The 23,848-nt window shown below is 36.1% G+C and overlaps 1 protein-coding gene across 5 annotated transcripts; it reads right to left on the bottom strand.

Moving 5' to 3' along the window:
* Positions 1-6,904: 6,904 nt before the first annotated feature.
* On the bottom strand, positions 6,905-23,395 carry LOC141386224 (serine/threonine-protein kinase pim-3-like). Of its 5 annotated transcripts, none has more exons than XR_015493485.1 (8): positions 23,070-23,395; positions 22,768-22,938; positions 22,563-22,645; positions 22,398-22,448; positions 21,949-22,321; positions 21,644-21,823; positions 17,061-17,230; positions 6,905-9,672 (listed from the first exon to the last, which is right to left on the bottom strand). XR_015493485.1 is itself a non-coding variant. In XM_087257094.1 (8 exons), exons 1-8 carry the CDS (start codon positions 23,095-23,097, stop codon positions 21,334-21,336), a joined length of 1,011 nt encoding a protein of 336 aa, XP_087113220.1. In that variant the 5' UTR covers positions 23,098-23,395; the 3' UTR covers positions 21,177-21,333. The 5 variants fall into 5 exon arrangements, 3 of the variants coding, with proteins under 3 accessions (XP_087113222.1, XP_087113221.1, XP_087113220.1); XR_015493486.1 differs by lacking the exon at positions 6,905-9,672 and adding an exon at positions 15,111-15,784; XM_087257094.1 differs by lacking the exons at positions 6,905-9,672; positions 17,061-17,230 and adding exons at positions 21,177-21,362; positions 21,458-21,553.
* Between the last annotated feature and the right edge of the window lie 453 nt (positions 23,396-23,848).

Consider the following 23,848-nt stretch of genomic DNA (forward strand, 5'->3'; position numbering starts at 1 on the left):
AAACACAGAAGAAAGAAAATCAGCTCATAACAAGACTGAGCATTTAAAATGACACAAACCCAGATCAAAACCTTTAAAGAGTGATAGAAGTGAGACTTTTATTAATTTCTTTTGTCCATTCTTTCTTGAGATGTGTTTTGTTATTTAGTTACTAACTAAAAACAGTTTTGCAGCTTTCAGCCTTGAATTAAATGATTTATTATAATCTTTTGTTTGTTTTGTAGCAGAAATATTATTTATTAGATAAAAACAATAGTGCAAAATAAATATTTCTTACTGCAATTCTTCATTTTAGTTTGATGCAAACCATGAATTTTTTTATAAACTTACATTCAAGCACATTCAGGGCAGCACGATCATGAGAGATGTAATTCATTGTTAGTATTATTGTCATCATTATTATTTAATATGATTAGACATACATTTTGGAATTATTGCACACAAATATCAATAAGTCATCTCAGCATTAGTTAGATAGTTGTTTCTGGATTTTTTCTGTGGTCCTCTGCGCACTGCAAAGAGAGCCGCTTGATTCAGTATCTTTAAGTTTTCTTTTCTTGAAGACAGCTCTGCTGATCACACTGGCTTCTATCAATAGAGTCCGGGACCTGGAGGCATTTTCTGTCAGCAAATCATGCTTGGAATTTGGGCCAGCTAACTCTCACATTGTCCTGAGACTCTGGCCTGGCTATGTGCCCAAGGTTCCTACCACTCCAGATCAGATAGTGAGACTTTAAGCATTGACCCTGGAGGAGGCTTACTTAACCCCTCCATTGCTGTGATGAGGTCGCACACTGCGTGTTTACGTGGCCCAAACAGAGCATTCTCTAGTCTGTTGTTTTTTTTTTCTTTTTGTTTTATTTTGCTTTGTGTCTGTTTTGGCAGTCGGCAGAAGGAAAGTGCCATATCAAGCAGAGGCTGGCACACTGGGTTGTGGATGCCATCGCCCTTGTGTATCATACCCAAATCAAGGTGTGTCCTCAGGGATAAGTGCACACTCAACTGGAAGTCCCGCATCCTCCTGGGCATGAGCAGCAGGGCCTCTCTAACAGACAACTGTAGAGCTGCGGCTGGGCAACACTTAAAACATTTGTGAGATTCTACCATCTCTGAGTACATGTACATGTGATTTCTCAAATTTAATAAATTTGCAACAATTAAAAAAAAATCACATTGTCATTATGGGGTATTGTGTGTAGAATTTAGAGGTAATAAATGAATTTGACTCATTTTGAATTAAGGTTGTAACATAAAAATGTGGTTAAAGTGAAGCGCTGTGAAAACTTTCCAGATGCTCTGACTGTACTGATACTTTACATTTGTCCATGACAGGGTTGACACAATGTGAGGTTTGTTTACTGTTTTTCTACTTGCAGATTATTTGTAAAAAGTGCAGGAGCTTGACCAACATTCATTTCTTACAGTCTAAGGTCTAATTAATACAACAACTGTGGTTAAATCAAAACTCTCAAACAATTTAGTTTTATCATTTTGATGTCTCGAAGGCACTTTATAGTGAGAATGACCCTTATACAATTATATATATCCGGGTGAGTAATATGTAAGGTGGAGTAAAATGTCATGTGTAGTTAAAGGTATGTAAGTGTATGTATTTACCACCACCTACTGGAAGTTTTAGATTCTTATTTTGAAGATTATTTTCATTTTAAAACATCTTTTTGTCATAAATGCAGTAAAGTACAATAAGCTGAATTGTTTTCACACATATAAAATAAACTTGTCATCATTTACACATTTTGTGCCATTAATGCACAAAATTGCATTAATGTGCCATTATTTTGTGTTTACTTGCTTCTTTTTACATTTAACACAATGATGAATTGAAAATTTTCGCTTTTTCGAGTCAATTTTATAACATTAAACATGGAATTTTCTCAATAATTTGCATTAATTTAATTCAGGATAACCAATAACTTTATAGTGGTCACTTCTTTTATTTTTCCTCAGGATCGTAAGTTTTACATGTTTGATGAAATGATCCTTTCATTTCAATGTGTTTTAGTAAAAGTACTCGGTCATTTCAAGACACTGAAAACGTTTTTTTTACTTTTATTATTATTAAAATATTCTTTAAATGAAGGTTATTAATAAATATTTGACCTATCAATATTTAATTCTTAATGTCTGCAAGATTTATTTTGTGTTATTCTATGTATGAGTGTGTGTGTGTGTGTGAGTGTGTGTGTTATATTGATTCCAGAGAAGAGCTTAGCTTGGTCCATCTGTAACTCCGGTCATTTTAAAGTTTCTTCCAGTCATTCAGGCAACATCTTCTTTCTGGGCGTCGGGCCAATCTTCTGCTGTCCAGAATCAGGTGGTTTGTCTTGGTTGGGCATCTCAGCTGAGATCTCTCCACAATGTGTGACCCCACAGTAGCTGTGAAGTACCAGTGGCGTGTACCATTTGGGTGAACTAATTTTTTAAATGTGACCTTAAGATTTTTTTGAAGTTTTTTGTTTACAGTTTTGACTTTGATACTGACTGATTTAATTTTTATGCACAAATATATTAAAATAAAGCATTCATTTATTCAAATATTCATTTAAAAAAAGAGATCTTTGAGGAGTGTGTTTATGCATATATATGCTTCAGTGTGAGAAAAGCTAGTCTGCTTGCATGACCATTGCCAGGTCTGGGCTGTTTTATTATTAATGTAATATTAAATTAAATTGTTAATATTAGTTAATGTCCTGTGAGTTCACATGAATTAACAATAAAACTTTATTTACATTAACTAATGTTAACAAATAATAAATACTGTAATAAATGTATTAGATCTTACCAGGTTTGACTTTTTTTTTACAGTGGAATACTGGCAACAGTGTTAGTCAGTGTAACAGAGCAGTAGCGGAAACTAACTGGAAACTGCTTATAGTTAATTACTGTACTGTAGTTCTGTACTCACAGCATAATCGCTACTGCACACACATTAATGGTAAATCATATATACAGTAGTTATTGTAGTTTAACTCAAATTAATCAGTTTTCTGAACTGTTATGAAAAATAAAAAGCATAATCAATTCTTCAGACAAATATATTTTATTGTTTTAGCAGCAAACAAACATACAACAGAAAATGTCTGACAAAATTAAACAAATCAGCAGGTATGAAGACATTTTCTATTTACAATAAAACAAAAAGGTTCAATAATGAACAACACATGCAGTGTATATACAGTAGGACTTGTGTGTTGAAGTAGGGGGGGAACTCCAGGAACTGAGTTTGACATCGATGGTTACAGTGTTGGGGGTAACGCATTACAAGTAACACAAGTTATGAAATAATATGACTTTTCCAAGTAACAAGTAACACATTAACAAATTCACAACCTGACAGTGGAGGTCTGTGTGTGGATGGCTGTACAGTATAGATCATCTGTTATGATTCCCTGTGAGGATTTCTGTGCACGTTATCTAACTGAGGAGATTCAAATTGAAGGATTTTAATGTGTATAAAATCTGCTTAGTTCCAGAAAGGCACATTACACTGTTTGCATCTGTACATTATGGCAAAACCAATAAAGATGAGTTGTCCAATTAATACATATACTTCAATGAAAGTCATGTAAGAAGTGTGAGGAGATGCTAACTAGCTAACGATGTAGCTTTCAAGTGCACAGTTCAGGATAACAACAATTGGATTTAACACACAGACATTATTTTAGAAACCCTCAAAATATTTGAACACATTTACTCCTTTACACTCATTGTAGATTCTTATTTAGAGCTTAAAACACATCAGACTCTGCATCTGAACTGACAGACAGAGAATAGAGCACACTCAGAAGTAAACAAATCAAACACCTGTGGCTCCCTTAAAGGGCAACACATTTGTGTTCATAATAAGACGGACAGCCAGTGTATGAGTGTGTTAATGCCTAAACCATTGTTTTCTGTCTTAAAATAAATGCAACTCTCTATAAATAGCCACATAAAGCATCAGAGTAGATGAACAGTAATTTACCATTTATTACCACAGTTACTACCTGTAATGGCTACATAAAGTAAATTACTGTCATTTATTCTTTGCATGACACAATTTCATACAAATCCTGCTGGTTTTACAGTAAAATACTGTTTCCTTTCATTACAGCAGAACACTGGCTATTTTAGAGTTATTTACCGCATAATCTACAGCAAGGGTTAACAGTAAACAATTTAAATAACTGCCACAGAGAAGACATCTAACAATCTATGCCCACCTCCACCCCCTTCCTTTTGGAAGGACATCTATTTTTCAATTCATCCATCCATTCAGGAAACACCTAACCTCTAGCCATCAGTGTCCAGTCATTGCTAAGGTGTGTAATTTCTATTTTACTCCACATGCTGCACTCCAGTCTGTAAAGACAAAGACACGACTAACAGAGCTCTACATGTTACTGAACTCCAGCAATGCTCAAGATAATCTCCAGTGTTCTTCAGATAAATCTCCACTGATGCTCTTGTGAATTTCCTTCTTCTGCCTGTTGTGTGTCCATTACTTGAACACCTGCCAAAGACGAGACATCTAGCTAACTATCTAAGCCCACCACCACCCCCTTCCTCTTGGAAGGACATCTATTTTTCATTCATTTATCCACCTATCTATTCAGTAAAATGACTAACCAGACCATCAGTTTCTAGTCATTGCTGAGGTGTGAGTCCCGTTTCTCCACATGCCCCAGTGTAATCTGACATACAAGACAAAAACAAGACTAACAAAACTCTACATGCTGCTGATCTCCAGCAATAAACAAAGATTTCTCCAGTGCTCTTCAGATATATCTCCACTGTTCCCTTGTGACTCTCTTCCTTCTGCTTCACTCCAATCTGCAAAAGACTAAGACAGCACCAACAGAGCCCTAACTGATGGCTGAGCTCCTGCAATGCACATGCTGTTCTCCGGCAATTTAAAAAAAAAATCTCCACTGATGCTCTTGTGAGTCTCTGTCTTCTCCCTTCTGTATGTCCATTACCTACAATAAATAACAGCCACAGAGAAGACATCTAGCTAACAATCCATGTCTACCACTACTCTCTTCTTCTTGGAAGGACATCCATGCCATGCACCTATCCACCTGTTTTTAAAGGATACTCCTGACCATCAGTGTCCAGTCATTGCTGAGGTGTGTGATTCCTATATTTCTCCACAAGCTGCACTCCAGACTGTAAAAGACAAAGACAGGACTAACAGAGCTCTACATGCTTGCTGAACTCCTGCAGTGCACTAAATGTTCTCCAGCGCTCCTTAGACAAATCTCCACTGATGCTCTTGTGAGTTTCCTTCTTCTGTCTGTTGTGTGTCCATTACCTGAAAAAGAAACGCCTGCCGCAGAGAATACATCTATCTATCTAAAGCTGAGCTCAGACTACAGAAGTTGTAATCCAATTTATTTTGACCTCCTGAGAATCGGAGATGAAATCATGTCGAGGATTTTGATCGGTTCCAATTCTCAGCGCAGATTATCTGATAATGTGAGCCGTTTAAAGATGGAATCTTGCACCTCGCCATCTTGAACACAAATCGCAGCCTCCCTGATCATAAGACATGATTGAAATCCAGGATTTCAAATCGGGCTGATCACAGCAGTTCAAACTTATTCAGTATTAACAAAGCCATGAGCTGGAGAGAATCATGTTGCTTTCAATAAATAAATAAATATATCATTTTTTTGAATAATAAGCTTGAATTATCCTTTATTATTAGCCAGATTTAACGTTATTCTTATAGCGGTGTGCAGATATTGATGACATGTGTAGCCGGGCACTAGAACGTTGCCAGTTATCTCCAAAACCCAAAATGATTCAACATATTACAGTTTTTCTCAGTGGCTTTGGTGCATTTCTCACAACACTATTTACATTTGCACAACAGTTAATGCATTTCTCAAAACAATTAGTCATTTGTGCACATCATAGTAGCAGTTTCTCATTCCTTCCAACAAATTGCGAATACTTTTGGACATGTATCAATTGCTTTCATACAACTCTCTGCTGTTTATAAAATTATTATTCGCTTATGTCATGTCAGTCAAAATAAACTAAACTTGTGAATGCAGAAAAGTCATTCCATTTAAAAACTAATAGTCCTCATTTCATTACTTGAGTCATTACATACAAAAATGTTGAACTAGTTGTCGAAATCTGACAAGCAAATTTTATTAAAACTTTTACATCTTTATTTTCCAGAAAATGTCTTCTAAATTGAACAATTTCATGAATGATTTACAGACGTGTGTATGTTGTAGGTTCAGTTGCAATATGTACTTAATGTTTGAAAGTTGTGCACAGCACATATTGTTTACAGTTGTGCACAGCTCTGCCCAAAGGGAGTTTATGTTTGATGTAAATAAGAGTGTATTTATTCTTTAGCACAATGTTGTGAATAAATCAGAATCGCAAAGAGCATCTGCAGTAAAAATGTGAAACATACATATTCAGTGTCTTGTAATCAGATTCCTCACTAAATGCAGTGATGTCTAACTTTACTGTAGTTTTCAAATGGCTGTGCAAATAGTATATAGTGCTGTCTTGAGCACTTTCAGAAAGTGTCACCAAAATCTGACTTTATTACATTGAAAAAAAAATAGAGCAAACTGTCATAATGAAAACATGACAAAGCCATTTGACTATCTTGTGAATAAACAATGGTGTCAGGACTTTTCCTCTTGATGACACTGACACTCTCATTGACATCAATACTTGCTTTTGAGGAATGAGCTATCCATTTTGAGGAAGTGACTCACTTTTTCAGGTTATCAACTAGGTTTTGCAGTTTGTGCTAATTGTTTTGAGAAATGCATTAACTGTTGTGCAAATGTAAAAAGTGTTGTGAGAAATGCACCAAAGCGACAGAGAAAAACTAAACTGTGTTTTTATACATTTATTTATTTATTTTTCTGTGATGAGGATATAATGAGTTCAATAGCCTATAAAATCATTAGGTCAACGTCTATATAGCCTAGTCCAGTAAACAATATTTTAATCTATGAGAATAATTTGACAGTAAGTGATAACTGAAGATCAGGGGTGTTGCACTGAGTGAATTATTTTATTTTTCTACACTACTGGGCTTATTAAATGTGTGACAGGTACAATTTCACTTTTAAAGAGGCTCTAGCAACCAAAAGCCGAGCTATTGCCAGTCAAACACAGCACAGCCATCGCAGCAAGAGATGGAGAGATTTCAATTATTGTCATAAATAGTAATATCATTGTGACAGGGTGGCTCAGTGGTTAGCACTGTCGCCTTACAGCAAGAAGGTCGCTGGATTGAGTCCCAACTGGGTCAGTTGGCATTTCTATGTAGAGTTTGCATGATCTCCCCATGTTCGCGTGGTTTTCCCCTGGGTGCTCTGGTTTCCCCGACAGTCCAAAGACATGCGATATAGGTGAACTGAATTAACTAAATTGGCCATAGTGTATGTGTGTGAATAATTGATATAATTATAATTGAACATTCGTTTAGACATATCAAATCAACATTTCTTCATTCTGCTGTCCACTGCCTGCATGTCAGACCCTTATAAACATCCCAATTGCCAATTATTATTAGCTATATATAATACGCATTTATGAAATAAATGTTTGTGTGTGAGAGCAAATTGAAAAGACACTTGTGGCTCAACTTGCGTGTGTTAATTTAATTTTACAGGCTAACTGCATGAACAGCTACGCAAACTGAGACGTAGTGTAGCCTATTTCGAGTGCAGGATATTAGTGTTTTCCTGTAGTGGCAGTTGGTCAAATATTACTAAATTAATAATAAGTAATTAAAAAAGTGAGTTATTCAGTTTGTGGATGTGACAACGACCTCCAAGCATCACTAAAGAGCTGAAGAGAATCACGTCACTTTAATAAAATAAATAAATATAATTCATTTATAATAAGCTTAAATGATCAGTTTTCATTAGCCACTAACGTTATTCTGTGTGTGAATATTTATGAGCCAGATGTAGCTGGGTAGCTATGCCTACTAAATTGCTAGTTATCTCCAAAAAACAAAAAGCTTCAACATTAAAATGTGCTTTTAGAAACCACAGATATATCTTTTCTGTGAGGGCTGTGTTTAGGATAGGGGACAGATTAGTGTTATGTACAGTATAAAAAAATCCTTAGGCCTGTGTCTAGTGCCGTAAACCGACATAGAGTAGCTCTATATGCTATAACAGATTATTTTTACACACAATATAGGCAGTGCAACAGGTAACAATTTAGCTTTTGAGCAAGAAGGCACAGCACATCGTGGCATGATGGAGAGATTATAAGTCCATTATTATTATTAGACATTTGTCTGGGCATTAGGGACGGGGAGTCGACTCCTCGACTCTCAATGAACCTAGTACTGGAATCGACTTCAGGACAGGAATATGGGAGTTGAGTCTGTTTTTTTCAAATCCTCCTGAATGACTGAAGCCGTTTCAAGCTGCAATTTTAATGCTCATTCTCGAGCACGATGAACTCTGAAGGTGCCCGCTTTAAATGCATATTTACCCAATTTACACTTTTGCTTTTGAATTTTGCGACCACGAGCACTCAAGGCAATTATAAATTTAGTGCTGCAGACAAAGTTTGCTTTCACTTTCAAATACCAATGAAACACAACTTTTTGCAATTTGGTTTTAAAGATGATCTGCCTGCCATGTCAAGTTTGCTGCGTTATAAATAAAATTTAGCATAAGTTTCTAAATTTGAAGCGGATCAACTTACATAAGAACTGCAGATAAAATTACTATTCCAGATTATTTTGTTCACTCATGCTCTGTGTTTATGTATCAAACTTTTATATTAAGAAGATATTAAGGGTATTTCATGATTTTTATTTAAGCGTTGTTTGGGCTAAATTGGGGTGTTTTTTAATTTGTTATTGAACTGCTGCTACACATCTTTTCATTAAATATTTTGATAATAAATTGATGTTTTAATTTTCTGTCTCAAAGATTGCAATTTACTTTTCTAAATTAAAAAAAGTATAGGCGGATTATTATTTTATTTTGACAGCAGATGATTTAAAATGCTGATTTTGTCTGACCAGGGGAGAACTGCTTGTATAAAGCATGATATGATACAGCATGTTTAATCCTTGCCCTATTTTAAGTGAATGTAAAAGGTGTCGATTTTGGAGTCGATTCCACCAACTTCAAAATTAGGAGAAGAGAATAGCAGTCGACCCCGAAAAACCCAGAGCCGAACACCCTTACTGGACATAATTCATATTGGTCACCATTTATTTAACTTTATCACCGCCACTAACAGCTACTCAAACAGGATCCAAACGTATTTTGAGCGCATGAGAGTGTTTTGCCAGTAGTGGCAGTTGGTCTAATATTAGTATAGTAATAAATGGTAATTATTGATAGAAAGTGATGTGCTCCATCGGTCACGATAACCTTAATAATATCTTGTGTGCTGTGGCGCAGTTTTCATATTTTGTACTTTGCACACATTTAGGATTTAAGGTGGGCTAAAAAATTAGCCAAAGATTCTCCTCATGTGTTCACAGCAACCAGATTTCATTATCGGTTAGGTTTTTAAAACTCCTATAATCTGAGCCCAGCTCAAGCCCACCACCACCCCCTTCCTCTTGAACATCTTTCGGTGATAGGTGATACCTGACCATCAGTTTCTAATCATTGCAGAGATGTGATTCCCTAAATTCTCCACTCCACTCTGTAAAAGACAAAGAAAACATCAACAGAGCTCTACCTGCTTATTCAATACTATCTATTCGTCCGTCCATCCATCCTATCTAAAGAAAATACCCGACTATCACTCTGTAAAAATGTAAAAATATAAATTAAAAAATGTTTGATGAAGTTAATTTGATTCAACTTAAAAATGTAAGGCTGTACCTAATTTATCACGATAGACTTGTGATTACTGAGGTGTGTTTCCCTGTTCATCCACATGCTCCGTACAAATCTGCCAAAGAGAAAGATATCAGGTCTATAATTAATCTTACTACATTTCTTTGGTAACTAACTCCATTTTTCAGTCTGTTCAAGCAGTTCTACCTCTTTGCCGAGCTCCAGGTCTTTCATTATATCTCCACTGTTCCCCTTGTGAGTCTCAGGGGTAAAGCTCTACTGGGCCATGAGCCCCCCTCAACCGCACCCCACCCAAAAAAACATTTATTTACCCATATATAAATAGCTATACTGAATATTTTACATTAAAATTTGAATTATATTATAAATAAAAGTATTATTATTATTATTTAATATTTGTATTATAATAATACTTTTTACCCTAAATAATTAACATAATCGAATCACTCTCATAATCTATCACTCAGTTGTGTCTTTACATTCAATTGATTTTAAATCTTCTTAAAAAACTTTTGCATGAATTTTAAATTATGAGAATTCTGAGAAACACAAAACAAAAATGTATAGAATTATCTGTTGTCTGAGACCTGACTCTGATGGCGGAGAAATAATGTTATTAAGTCTAACTTTCCTGACTCATTCATCATCTCTCCTTTGTGCTTCATACAAAAAAGCCTCGTATAGTCAAAATATGATCATCCTCATATTACTTAAACAGTAGTTTTGCAGACTTGCAAAACTTACTGAGCGCAGACACCACTACATTAAAGGCTGTTATTCTGTTTTTTTTTTTAACTCTTTATTTTCATTTTCATTGAAAAAACCTTCATACATTACATACAGTACTGCCTGAGTTCTTACAAAGAAATATACCATCAAAATTCTTTTGGTAGTACTTACAGTGATTTCAACTTACAACAAAAAGGAACGCAAAACCCTACAACCCACCCCACCCATTTAACATTGATCAAAATATTTGTGGAAGGTTCATAAAAATAAAAGGCATATATGCATAACATTTACAATCATATATAGATCTGGCTGGGACAAAAATTTAAAATTGAGGCAAGGCGTACATGGACAATGAAACCAAAAGAGACATTATAAAAAAATTATAAAATAAATAATGAAATAAGATAAATAGATAAATTAACATACAACAGTCTTGTAAGTCTATCAGTTCAGTCTATCTGCAAAAATAATATGAATGGTTCCCAAATCTTGTTAAAAAAGGACAATTTGTCATTTAGTATGAATCTCAGTTCTTCTAAGTGTAACATATTTCCAAGTTCTCTAGCCCACATTTCAAAGGGGACAGCGTCAGATTTCCCACATTTGTAAAATGAGTTTTTTTGCAAGACACATACAAAATAGAATTGCTTGTGTTTGGTTTCTACTGCAAGGACTGTACTCTGCTCCTAAAAGTCCAATACTAGGATCCATTTCCAGATTTGTTGAGTACACTTCAGAAAGAAATGTAAATATATTTTTCCAGAATGGTTGTAGTTTATTGCATGACCACAAAGAATGAAACAAAGTTCCTGTTGACACACTGCACTTATTACAACTTGAAGAGATTGTTGGAAATATTTTGTTAAGTTTTGATTTAGAATAATGGAGCCTATGAATGATCTTATATTGGATCAGATGATGTCTTGCGTTCACAGAACATGAATGTATATTTTTTAAGCATTCATCCCATTTGTCATCACAGATGTTAATACCCATTTCATCTTCCCAGTCATGTCTTATTTTAGCTGTACTGCTGTCCACCTTCCTTAACAGCAACTTGTAAAAGTTAGACACATTACCAATATTTCCAGGGGTTTATGTTAACAATTGTATCCAATGTAGGATCTAGCCTCTCGATTTCAAAATCTTTAATATGTTTTCTTACAAAATCCCTAACTTGCAGATAACGAAAAAAGTTTGAGGAAGTAAGGTTGTAATTTTGTTTTAGTTGTTCAAATGAGCTAAATGTTCCCTCTTTGTAAAGATCTTGAATTGTTAAGATGCCCTTATCTTTCCATTTGGAGAAAAATTTGTCATTTAGTCCAGGAGGGAATGCATGATTATTACAAATTGGTGAGTCCAAATACATATCTGGAATTTTTAAGTATGCCTTAATTTGTTTCCATATTTTAATTGCATTGGAAATAATTACATTATTTTTAATATTTTTTGTGTCTATTTTAATTGGGCTGTTAAGCAGGGCTGGTAATAAGGTCATATTACAAGAAGCGTCCTCAATAGCTAACCATTCTGGCTTGTCTCTTTGTTCCACCAAACTAATCCTTCTCCACCAGGACAATGTATTTAGATTAGCTGCCCAATAATAATATTTAACATTGGAAAGACCAAATCCTCCCAGGACCTTGGGTTTATTTAAATGTTTTTTATTAATTCTAGCAGTCTTATTAGCCCAAATAAATCGGGTTATTATTGATTCTAGCTGTTTAAAATAATGTATGGGAATAAAGAATGGGATAGCTTGAAAAACATACAGAAATCTTGGTAATACAACCATCTTTATAGCATTAATCCTACCTACCATAGACATAGGGAGTGTCTTCCAAAAATTAATATCGCTATTAAGCTGGTCTATCTTTTTTTTTCCAATTTAGTTGTAAAAGTGTTTTAGGTTTTCTAGTGATCATTATTCCCAAGTATTTAAAGGAGTTATTGGCTATTTTAAATTTAACTTTTTCTAAAAATTCTTTATCTATGTCATCAGAAATGGGCATTAATTCACTTTTTTCCCAGTTTATTGTAAAACCAGAAAAACTACCAAATTTATCGATAAGATCAAATAATGGTGGTATAGATTTTTCAGGGTCGGAGATGTATAAAAGTATATCATCAGCATACAATGACAGATGTTGATGTCTGCCTTCAGTCATTATTGGTGTTATACTGAGATTTTGCCTAATACTAGCTGCCAGCGGTTCCATTGATATTGCAAATAAGAAAGGAGACAGGGGACATCCCTGCCGTGTACCACAGCTTAGTTGAAACGTATTTGAGATGTTTTGATTAGTAATAACAGAGGCTACTGGATTTGCATATATTGTTTTAATCCATTTAATAAATTCTGGACCAAAACCAAACTTTGCTAGAGTCGTAAACATATATTTCCATTCCAACTGATCAAAAGCTCATAGAGCGTCAAGTGAAATTACGCATGCTTTAGTATTGTTTTTACTATAAATTATATTGAATAGCCGTCTCAAATTAAAATATATATGTCTACCTGGTATAAAACCAGTCTGGTCTTAATTGAACCTATATATTTTTTCAATCTGTTCGCTAGAATTTTGCTTATGATTTTTGATTCAATTGGAATGAGAGAAATCGGTCGATATGAAGACATTTTTAGCTTATCCCGTCCAGGTTTTGGATTAAGACAATATTTGCTTGATACATTGTAGGTGGGAATTTGCCCTGTACTTTTGAATTTTTAATCAGGCGATGCATCAATGGTGCAAGATGATTTTTAAATTTTTTATAAAATTCGGCACTTAAGCCATCTGGACCAGCAGATTTATTATTAGGTAGCTGAGATATTACTTCGTTCACTTCCTCTAGTGTAATCTCTTCGCCCAAACTCTGTTTTGCTTCAGAATTAAGAGTTGGTAGGTCTATTTTTGACAAAAATTCATCTATTGCCTCTTGATTTATGTCCTTTTTTGATTTATATACTTTTTTATAAAAGTCAAAAAAGCAATTATTAATTCCTTTAGGATCAACTAGAGCCTCTCCATTTTCTGATTTTATTTTATATATTGCCCGTACTGCTTGAGAATGTTTCACCTGTCGTGCGAGTAACTTTTGAGGTTTATCACCAATTTCAAACTGTTTTTGTTTTATATGTATGAGTTGTTTTGAAACTTTTTTTGAAAGTATGGAATTATACTCACTTCGCAGGGAGACTATTTTTTTGACAGTGGATTCACAATTGGTTGATCTATATTCCATCTCTAATTTTGTTATTTGTGTTTCAATTTCAATCAATTTTGCCTTATATTGTTTATTTTTAGTTGCTTGATATGACATGACGTCTCCTCTTATTACTGCTTTCATTGTTTCCCAGAGGATCGAATCTGATACATCTCCTTTGTCATTATTTTCCAGGAATGATATGAATTTGTTGGATAGATATTCACAGAATTTGACATCTTTTAATAACATATTATCAAATTTCCAAATACTACTTCCTTTAGATTGATTTATTTTTAAATTGAGAGAGACTGGGGCATGATCAGATATGAGTCTAGTGTGATATTTTGTTGAAGTAACATATTGTAACAGTCTTGAATCTATTATGAAAAAATCTATTCTTGAATAAGTTTTGTGAACTGAAGAGTGGAATGAAAAATCTTGATCTGTGGGATGAATAGCTCTCCAGCTGTCTACCAAATTTAACTTTTGCATATAATTATTTAATAAAAGCGATGATTTACTTGTTGTATTTCGTCGGGGTTGCGTATCTAACCTTGCATTTAACGCACAATTATAGTCACCTGCCATAATAACTTGTGTATTTAAAAAATCTGGTATTCTTTTAAAGATTTTCTCAAAAAATGAAGGATCAAAGTTTGGCCCATAGATATTGACTAAAGTAATGGATAACGAATTTATTTCCCCTATAATTATCAAATATCTGCCATTTATATCTTTAATTGCTTGTTTATGAATAAAGGGAACAGATTTTTGATAATAATCGCTACTCCTCTGGCTTTGGTAGAAAAATTTGATTGGTAAACTTGAGACATCCATGGAGCTTTAATACTAAACCTTGCAGTAGCTTTAATGTGCGTTTCTTGAAGGAATATTATCTCTGCACCTATCTTTTTGAGATGTGCATAAACTTTACCTATTTTAATTGGACTGTTAATTCCACGTACATTCCAACTTAACATAGTCAATGTCCCGCCACAGTTAGTATTCATATTGTTCACTGTTTAAAATAAATTGTATTATAATTGACCTTTACAAAAACACTTTTTGTTAATTGAACCTTCCAAATGACAAATATGGCCTTCCCGTGAACACAAACATAGATAAGAATTAGAACAAGAACAAAATCCTGCCATCGCCCACCCTCCCCCATCCCCCAGTTATTGTATCCCATGCAACCACTATGGATACCCTCCCCTTTAAAGTTAACAGCATCTGTCAATTCACCCTCGATGCCCTTTGGCATTCTTCCATTGAGATAGTCACCGCATATCTCAAATTATTACAAAAATGATAATTTGCAGTCTTTTTTTCTTTTCTTTTCGGTCAAATATGTTCGTAGTTGAGCTCGTTCATAATGAATTTATTAACCATTTTCAACAGTTCAGTTCCTTTACCAGTTGTCCACTGTTTGACGTAGATATGATTCGGCCATCTCGGGTAGATCAAAAGCCTTCGTTTCATTACCTTTGACCGTCACGATGAACTTTGAGGGAAAACGAAATCCACATCTCACCTCATGCTCCCTGCATTTTTTCCGTATGCTGTCAAACTTTTGTCTTTGTTTCATTACTTCGGCTGCAAGATCAGGAAAGATATGAATCGTTGTGCCATCCTATTGCAGGGGTTTCGATCTTGCCAAACGTAGAATGGTTTCTTTCATTTGGTAATGATGAACTCGAACAATAAATGCCCGAGGTCTCTCACCTCACAATGGTTGTGGCGATCGGTGTGCCCGGTCAATTTGCAGTGGCTTTTCAAGGTTCTCTTCACTCAATATCTGCTCCAAAAGTTTGGTCACGAACTCTGTAGGTTTCCCCTTATCAACACCTTCCTTTATTCCGAAAATTCGGATGTTTTGCCGTCGAGATCGTGATTCTAAATCGCATGTCTTTTCTCGAAGTTTTCCACACTCGGTTTCCAGGTGCGCACATCGTTTCTCCAGCAATTCAATGCGGGTTTCGTGAGTTTTAGCCGCCTCCTCGGTTTCAGCCACCCTGGCAGAGATATTGGCAAGCTACACATTCACCTCAGATAATGCGGATGAAAGAACATCAAATTTTCGGTCAAAGGAGCTGCTCAAATTAGCTATTGCTTCCATAATGTCTGTATTTGTGGCGTCTGTAAAATTAGCCTTGTTGCTAGCGTGACTAGCATCCGTCGGCAATTCGGAAGCATTAGCTGTGTTTTCTTCTTCAGTACACGACTTCTCAGTTTTTTTTTGCTTTGCTGGCATGTTTATTACTCACGAGCGAGGTTTTTAGTATTTTTAAAGACTGCAACGTTTTTACCTATATGAAATTATTGAGATTAGCGGAGAGCTACTGAAAACACGTCTATTCCGTTATTCTGGTTTTATGAGTGGCATGTATTTTTTTCAGTGTGCATGTTAAACAACCGGGATTCACAGCAGAAGTAGAAGCAGCGGTGTGTGAGGCACACAAGAATGGTTTTCTGCACATATGCGTCAGTTTGTTCTCGATTTAATTGTTGCTTTATTTACTGCACTGCCCCCTTTACTGGAGCACGTGCCTCCGTATATGGGGTCTAGCGACACCCCTGGCCAGTCTCCTTTTCTGTCTGTTGTGTGTTCATTAACTACAATTTAAATAGCTGCCACAAAGAAGACATCTTTCCAACTATCTATGCCCACCTCCACCCCCTTCCTCTTGGAAGGACATCTACTGTATTCACCATCTGACCAGCCATTCATTCATTAATCTGTCATCCATCCATTAATCCAAAAAAAAACCTAACCAGGGGTGCGTTTCCCAAAACCATTGTTAGCCAACTAAGGTCATGCGCATCAAAGAAAGTCATGTGATTTTGTTTTAACAGATTATGTGATAACTAGGAGTGATGGTACAGCATTAGGCAAACAAGTGGACCGGCCACAATGTAGAGCATCTGACATGTTGTTTTGGTCATTCTAAAATCATTCAGCCAAAGTTCATCCTCAGACTGGTTCAGTATCATTATCTCCAGGCGCAAGTCATTTATTATATAAGAGAAAGGACCACAGTGTCTTCTCCTACCACAGCAAATTCCCTTTTTCTTTTTTATATTTGGTGCCGGTTTATCAGGAAGTGACCAGTTTTGTTCTCTTAGATGGAAACAGTGCTTTATTCATAAATGTCTTATGCAATATTCCAGTTTTGTGGATAAATCTCTTTGGATGGAAACACAGCTAATGATAACTAGGTGTAAGTCTTTATGTCCTTAGGAGACATCCAAATTCCAACGGCGCCAAGTAAATTAAATAAATAAACTGACCCAAGTGTTTCTAATCCCGCTGAGAGTGGACTGATGGATGTTGAGACAATCCCTCTGATCCTGCTCTTTCTGACCAGCGACAGGTAAACCAGGAACCATTGGTCAATCAGTGGAAGGCATTGGCTCTGGTGCGGAGCAGGAGTCTTCATGACAAAAATGATGATCATTACCTGGTAAAGTTAACAGACATTAACATCTCTGGTGTATTTTGTAAATAAAACATGACTTCAGATGAACAACAAATTCCACTGTATCTCACATTTCACAGTTTTATGGACAAACTTTAATTATATTATTATAAACATTTCTCAAGTAACATCTAATCACAAATATAAAATATATCCCAAGTAAATTACTCAAAAATGAAATTATAAACATGTAAACACTTTAAGGAAATAAACAGTTTTTTCCCCCTTTAAATACAAATATTACATTTCTTGTATAAAAATTTGTATAAATAAAACTTTGTGATCCTTTTTGTTGAAAATATAAAGTAGTGGTGAACAATATATTGTTTGAGCATCGATATCGCAATGTGTGTATTTGCAATAGTCACATTGCAGGATTAATTTTAATAATGATTAAAAGATAAAGATATTATTAAAATTTGACATTATTTATCCAATGATGACCATGTTATTTTACATTTGATTGTTTCGTTTCTGTACTTGAATACTGTTCCACTCCCCAGAAAAGCATAAAGCACTGTTTATTTATTTATCATTGCTTGTGATTTGTTATAATTTATGGAGATGAACTGCATAGAAAAAGTCTTGATCATCCAAGTCGATCTAAATTAATAAAATCTTTCCAAATATAGCTATTCAAACCATCTGGTGAAATTATATTCCTATCGCAATGTATATTAGAGCAAAACAAAAAAATTGCAATGTCAGATTTTTCCAATATCGAGCAGCCCTAATATAAAGCAATTGGCAACACTGCCAGAGAGTCTTTCTCAGCCTCACGCATGCTAGACGTGAGCTAACTACACCTACATTTCGAGGTGTAGAAAACTCAGAATAGAAAACTCTTTTTCAGTACACGATAATGATATATACATCATACCATCCAGCCCTACTGCATTTATTTATTTATTTAACCCAAATACATTTCAGTATTTGGGTTAAATCTGTTCTCAAAATGTGACAGGAAGGGTCTCCAAACTTTGAAGAATCAATTATTTGAGCCCTGGATGTTATATTTGAGTTTTTCAAGCTTTAGATACGCCATGACATTTTCTACCCATTTAGTATGTGTTGGTGGTTTAGTTGACTTCCACTGCAAAAGAATAAGTCTTCGGGCCAGCAAAGTAGAGAACGCTAGTGCATTTAATTGACCTGCTGGTAGTGTAAGATTTTCAGGTGTCGCACCAAATATTGCCATTACTGGATCTGGTAGTATCTCCTTTTCACATATATAAGAAAAAGGCTCAAACACCGCAATCCAAAATGGTCTTAGGGATGGATATGTCCAGAACATATGACCTAAGGTGGCCTCGTCTCTGTGGCACCTAGAGCATGTTGGGTCAATTTCTGGAAATATTCTGGACAATTTGCTTTTAGAAAAGTGCCGCCTATGAATTATCTTAAATTGTGATAAACCGTGTTTGACACAAATAGATGTTGAGTGAATTTGCTTAATTGTTGATTGCCAGACTGACTCTGGAACTATATTTCCTAAGTCATCTTCCCACTCTTTCTTTAGAAAATCTAGAGATGGTGCAGCTGCTCTGTGAATCAGACTGTATACTTTTGATATCAGACCACCCTCAGATGCATTTAGATCAAAGATCTCCTCAATCCAGCTACTTATGGGAGGAGCTGAAAGTGTATTAAAATACCTTTTTACTAGACTTTTTACCTGTAGATATCTGAAGAAATGTGATTTAGGAATATCCAATTCTTTAGTCATATGTTCAAATGACATAAAACGACTTCCTTGAAAAAAGTCCCTTGCATATCTGAGTCCCTTTCTAAACCAGATCTGAAAAACATGATCAATTAAGGATGGTGGAAATAATGCATTGGAAGTAATGGGTAATAAAGAAAGTGCTTGTTTTTGCTTAAAATGCGTCCTAAACTGAGCCCATATCTTTAATAAACCATTGACTATAGGATTGTTTGGCAGATATTTTCTATTAAGTGGTAGTGAGGCACAAAGCATTGAAAACAGAGAAACTGTCCCACAGGATGCCTGCTCCATCTCTACCCACTCAGGTTCATTCTCCTGATTTTCATGATCTGTCAGATAAACAATTTTTCAATGTTACATGACCAATAGTAATACATAAAGTTGGGCAACGCCAGTCCCCCAACTTCTTTCTGCCTTTCTAAAAATGCTTTCCTAATTCGTGGAATGCTTTTATTCCATGAAAGAAGACACCTGTTTATCCAGCTCCTTAAAGAAGGATTTAGGAATGAATACTGGGACATTTTGAAACAAAAACAAGAACCTTGGCAAAGTAGACATCTTAACCGCATTAATTCTGCCTGCAATAGAGATAGGCAATAAAGACCATTGGTTTAAATCTTGTTTCGTTTTTCCATCACTGCATCAAAATTACATCTAAATAGCTGTTTATATGTACTGGTCACAGAAACTCCCAGGTACTTAAAAGATATATTACTAATTTTAAATGAAAATTTACTGAGGTCTGACTGTTTTGGTATCTTATTAATTGGAAATAATATACTTTTACTGAAATTAATTTCTTATCCTGAAACTGCCCCAAAGCTATTGATAAGATCTATTGTTTTGGGTATGGAACTATCAGGATTGGATATGTATATAATGAGATCATCTGCGTACAGTGAAACCTTGTGAGTCTTCCCACTCCTATTAATGCCTAGCAAGTCTGACTCTTTCCTTAAAGCTATAGCTAGTGGCTCTATTGCTATATTAAATAGGAGGGGAGACAGGGGACAGCCCTGTCTGGTGCCTCTATATAAACGAAAAAAGTTTAATATTACCTTGTTAGTTCTTATACAAGCAGTTGGATGCGAATATAGTATACTAATCCAAGTGCAAAAACCAGAACCAAAGCCAAAATTTTTCAGAGCTGTGAATAGATATTCATACTCTATACGGTCAAAGGCTTTATGAGCATCTAATGACAATAGCACCTCTGGCAAATGTGAACTGCTTTGTGAGTAAAGTATATTAAATAGTCTCCGTAAGTTGCTTGAAAGCTGCCGCCCTGCTATGAATCCCGTTTGATCTTGATGAATAAGTGTTTGTATGACAGGATTAAGCCTTGCTGCCAAAATCTTTGCTAATATCTTGTAATCATTCGAAAGTAAACTTATAGGTCGATATGAGTCACACTTCAAGGGATCCTTACCTTTTTTGTGTATAACAGTGATAATAGCTTGTGACATAGTTGGTGGTGAAGATTTCTGCTCAGTTATTTCTATAAACACCTTTTTGAATATTGGGAGTAATTTGTGTGAAAATGTTTTATAAAATTCAATTATAAATCCATCAGGGCCAGGTGCCTTTCCGCTTTTTATTTGTTTGATAGCTTGTTCAATTTCTTTTATAGATATGGGTAGTTCAAGATTATCCTTGTCTTGATCACTGATATTGGGCATTTCTATTGTATCAAAAAAATGGGATATATTCGCTTTATTATTTGTCTCAGATGTATATAACTTTTCAAAGAATTTTTTAAACTGCTTGTTAATGTCCAACTGATCTGTTATTGCCATATTTATAGCAGAAATAATTCTTATAATCCTTACCCTTATAATCTTAATTGAAATACAAAAATGCACTTCCTGTTTGTTATTCTGATAAATTGCCAGATTACGTATATCTTAGGAATTGGGCATGACTAACATATTTAACCACGCTGCTCCAACTGTCAGTTTTGACACTAAGCAGAAATGGTGAGCAGGAGGTGTCTGTTAGGTTGTAATAACTTTGCCCAAACACTTTTCCCAATCTTTCTGAATGAAATGCCTACTTTACTACATCCAATCAGCTCGCAGTACAAAAAACAAGCCACGCCCACTGTTGTGTGATTTAATATTCAGTTTCTCTAGGAACTGTGTAACAATACAAAAAAAAAATGTCGCAACTTCCGGTTCATGCAGACTTTAAACATTTCGTTTACTGGAGGTGAAAAAAGTTCAAGATTTACATTTTATTTGAAAACAGTAAAGACTCAGTGAAGACTCAGTGCGTGTGTGTGTGTGTCTTCAGCTCGTACAGCTTCACACAGAGCCTCACAGATGCAGCAGAGGAAGTTCAGGATCAGGATCTGTTCTCCTCAGTTCCTCTGCCCCTCCTGCTCTCCTTCTACAAATCATTGACAGCGTTTATCTACACTGAACCTGAAAATGCAACCCAAGCCATGACTGCTGGATTCAGATAAGTGTAATGTCACTGGCCACCTGTGCAGTGCAACCAGGGATGGCTCTCAATGTCATCTAAACTGGGCCGATCAGCCGGTGCTGCACTGAGACACCAGCGAATCAGCTGACGGCACTCTGTTACACACAACACCGTCTTCAGAACCACACAACAACACACTTCTGCTCGCTCACCAGGCTATCTCTGAATGTGTCTGAATCTCTTACCTGTTGACAAGCTCCTAGGGAAGGTCAGTCTGCTTCTGGACGTGACCCTCTGTGCGCCTCTGAATGGGAAACGGTCACACAGGATGTTGTAGAGCGTCACTCCTACTGACCAGACTGTAGCTGGAGTCGCATGGTAGCGATGTCTACGAAACCACTCGGGAGGAGCGTATGCAGGAGTGCCTGAGAGACATAAGAAGAACACAAACATCTGCTCAACATGCTCCAGTACAGACAAATTCCCTTTAGTGGATCAGCAGAAGTTCACAAACATCAACAGAACGTTTCCTTCTGTAACTCAAACTCACCTGCAAAGTATTTGTAGGCCGATCGCTTCAGCAGATCTCCACAGCCGAAGTCCAGCAGCTTGATGTCCTGGGACTCTGTGGAGATCAGCAGGTTTTCTGGTTTGACGTCCCGGTGCAGGACGCCGCGGCTCTCGCAGTGTTTTAGGGCCGCAATCAGCTGCACCAGCACTTTCTTGGCCAGACGCTCATCCAGACAGCCGTTCTCCTCACAGAAGCTCTGGAGATCTTGGCAAGGATCCGGTCGCTCCAGGATCAGGATGTAGCGTCTGGGACGGTCAAACCAGTCCAGCAGCTGCAGGACACTGGGGCAGGCAGGAGCTGACGCGACACGGGTCATCAATGCCACCTCCAGCGGCAGCCGACCCTGACCATCCTGCAGGACAAACCCTCCATTATATCCAGAACTGAATCACACATGGCAAACACAACAGATTCACATTAAAACATACAACTTTCAGTCGCTCTGGGGTCCGGTCCTTCGACACGTACTTGATGGCCACCTGCAGACAGGAAAAGCAGAGTAAATCACACCTGCCTGATTGTGACACATGACATTTTCTGACAGCAACATTTCTAAAGCATGTCTGAACAAATGAGGGAAGAAAATCTCTTACTGGCAGTCCATCAGACCTGCGCATCCCAGCAAACACAGAGCCGAATCCACCTCGTCCCAGCAACGGGCCCTTCAGGTACAAGTCTGCAACACAGAGGAGCACAAGAAATGAAGAAAAGAGAGAAAGAGAAAACATGCTGCGGTCTCTTCAATGACAAATAATTTCCTAACTGAGCCATAAGATCTAGAAGATGAGCTGTGCTGACCTCTGCGAGAGCGTTTGGCTGGTCTGCTGGGCGAGGTGGACGCCGTTTGCTGGCTGCTGCTCTGCCTTTTCCTCTTGCTGTTCCTCTGGTCTGTGGATGCAGAATCAGCCAAATGTGAAGGCAGAGGAGCCAAAAAAACAGGCAGCTCAGTGGTGCCGTCCCGTGTATCTTCTGTATATCAAAAACATTTTTAATAAATCTTTTTTGTTAACTTCTGTAATCCTTTTCATATTAGTCAAACACCATACAGCATCATACAGTGATATACAATGACAAACAAATGAAAGATTAAAAACACTCACCTCCTCTTTCTTCACCCATGTGGGACATGGACAATCTCCTCCAACCTGCAATAAAACAGACAAATACAGACAAATATAAAAAATAAATGTAAAACAAAGTAAAGAAAAAAGAAGAAGAAGAAGAAGAAGAAGAAGAAGAAGAAATGAAAAAAGAGAAACAAAATTGTGTTTATAAAAATAATCAAAAAATAAACTAAAATAAAGATGATAAAAGAAATTGTGCTCTTTAAAATAAGTCTTTTTCTCTCAGAAATCCTCCAACAGCTTCAGAAATCTCAGGATTCGCACAGAAATGCTCTGCAAAGTCGCCTCGTCTCTCAACCAACAGATTGCGATGGGTTTGATTGTTTTTATATGCAGTCAGAATTCATATCATAACACGCGTTGCTATAGCAACTAACATGGTAAAATACAAATAGCCAAAAAGCGGTATAAATCCGATTAGTTATAATTAAAAGCTCTTGTTATTAAATTAAAAATGTATAAATATTAAATTTCCGGGATAATTTTCAATAGGCCAATCAGCTTTCTCATCAACACTGCGTCATCACCATACACTGATTGAGCTATCGAAATTAAATGAAATTAAATACTAAAAGCCTTATTTAATTTAATATTATTGTTGTTTATTATACAATTTATTTTATTTAAAAATATAATTCATTAATATACCTAAAATGTGTGTTGGCCATGCATTTATTATGCAAGGAGTGACGTCAGGGACGTCAGTCACATGACCTTTTGTAATGCCCTGCTTTAGCGTGATTCGGCAATAATAT

Source organism: Danio rerio, chromosome 6 (assembly GCF_052040795.2).
Source record: "Danio rerio strain M-AB ecotype USA chromosome 6, GRCz13ab, whole genome shotgun sequence".
Lineage (NCBI taxonomy): Eukaryota > Metazoa > Chordata > Actinopteri > Cypriniformes > Danionidae > Danio > Danio rerio.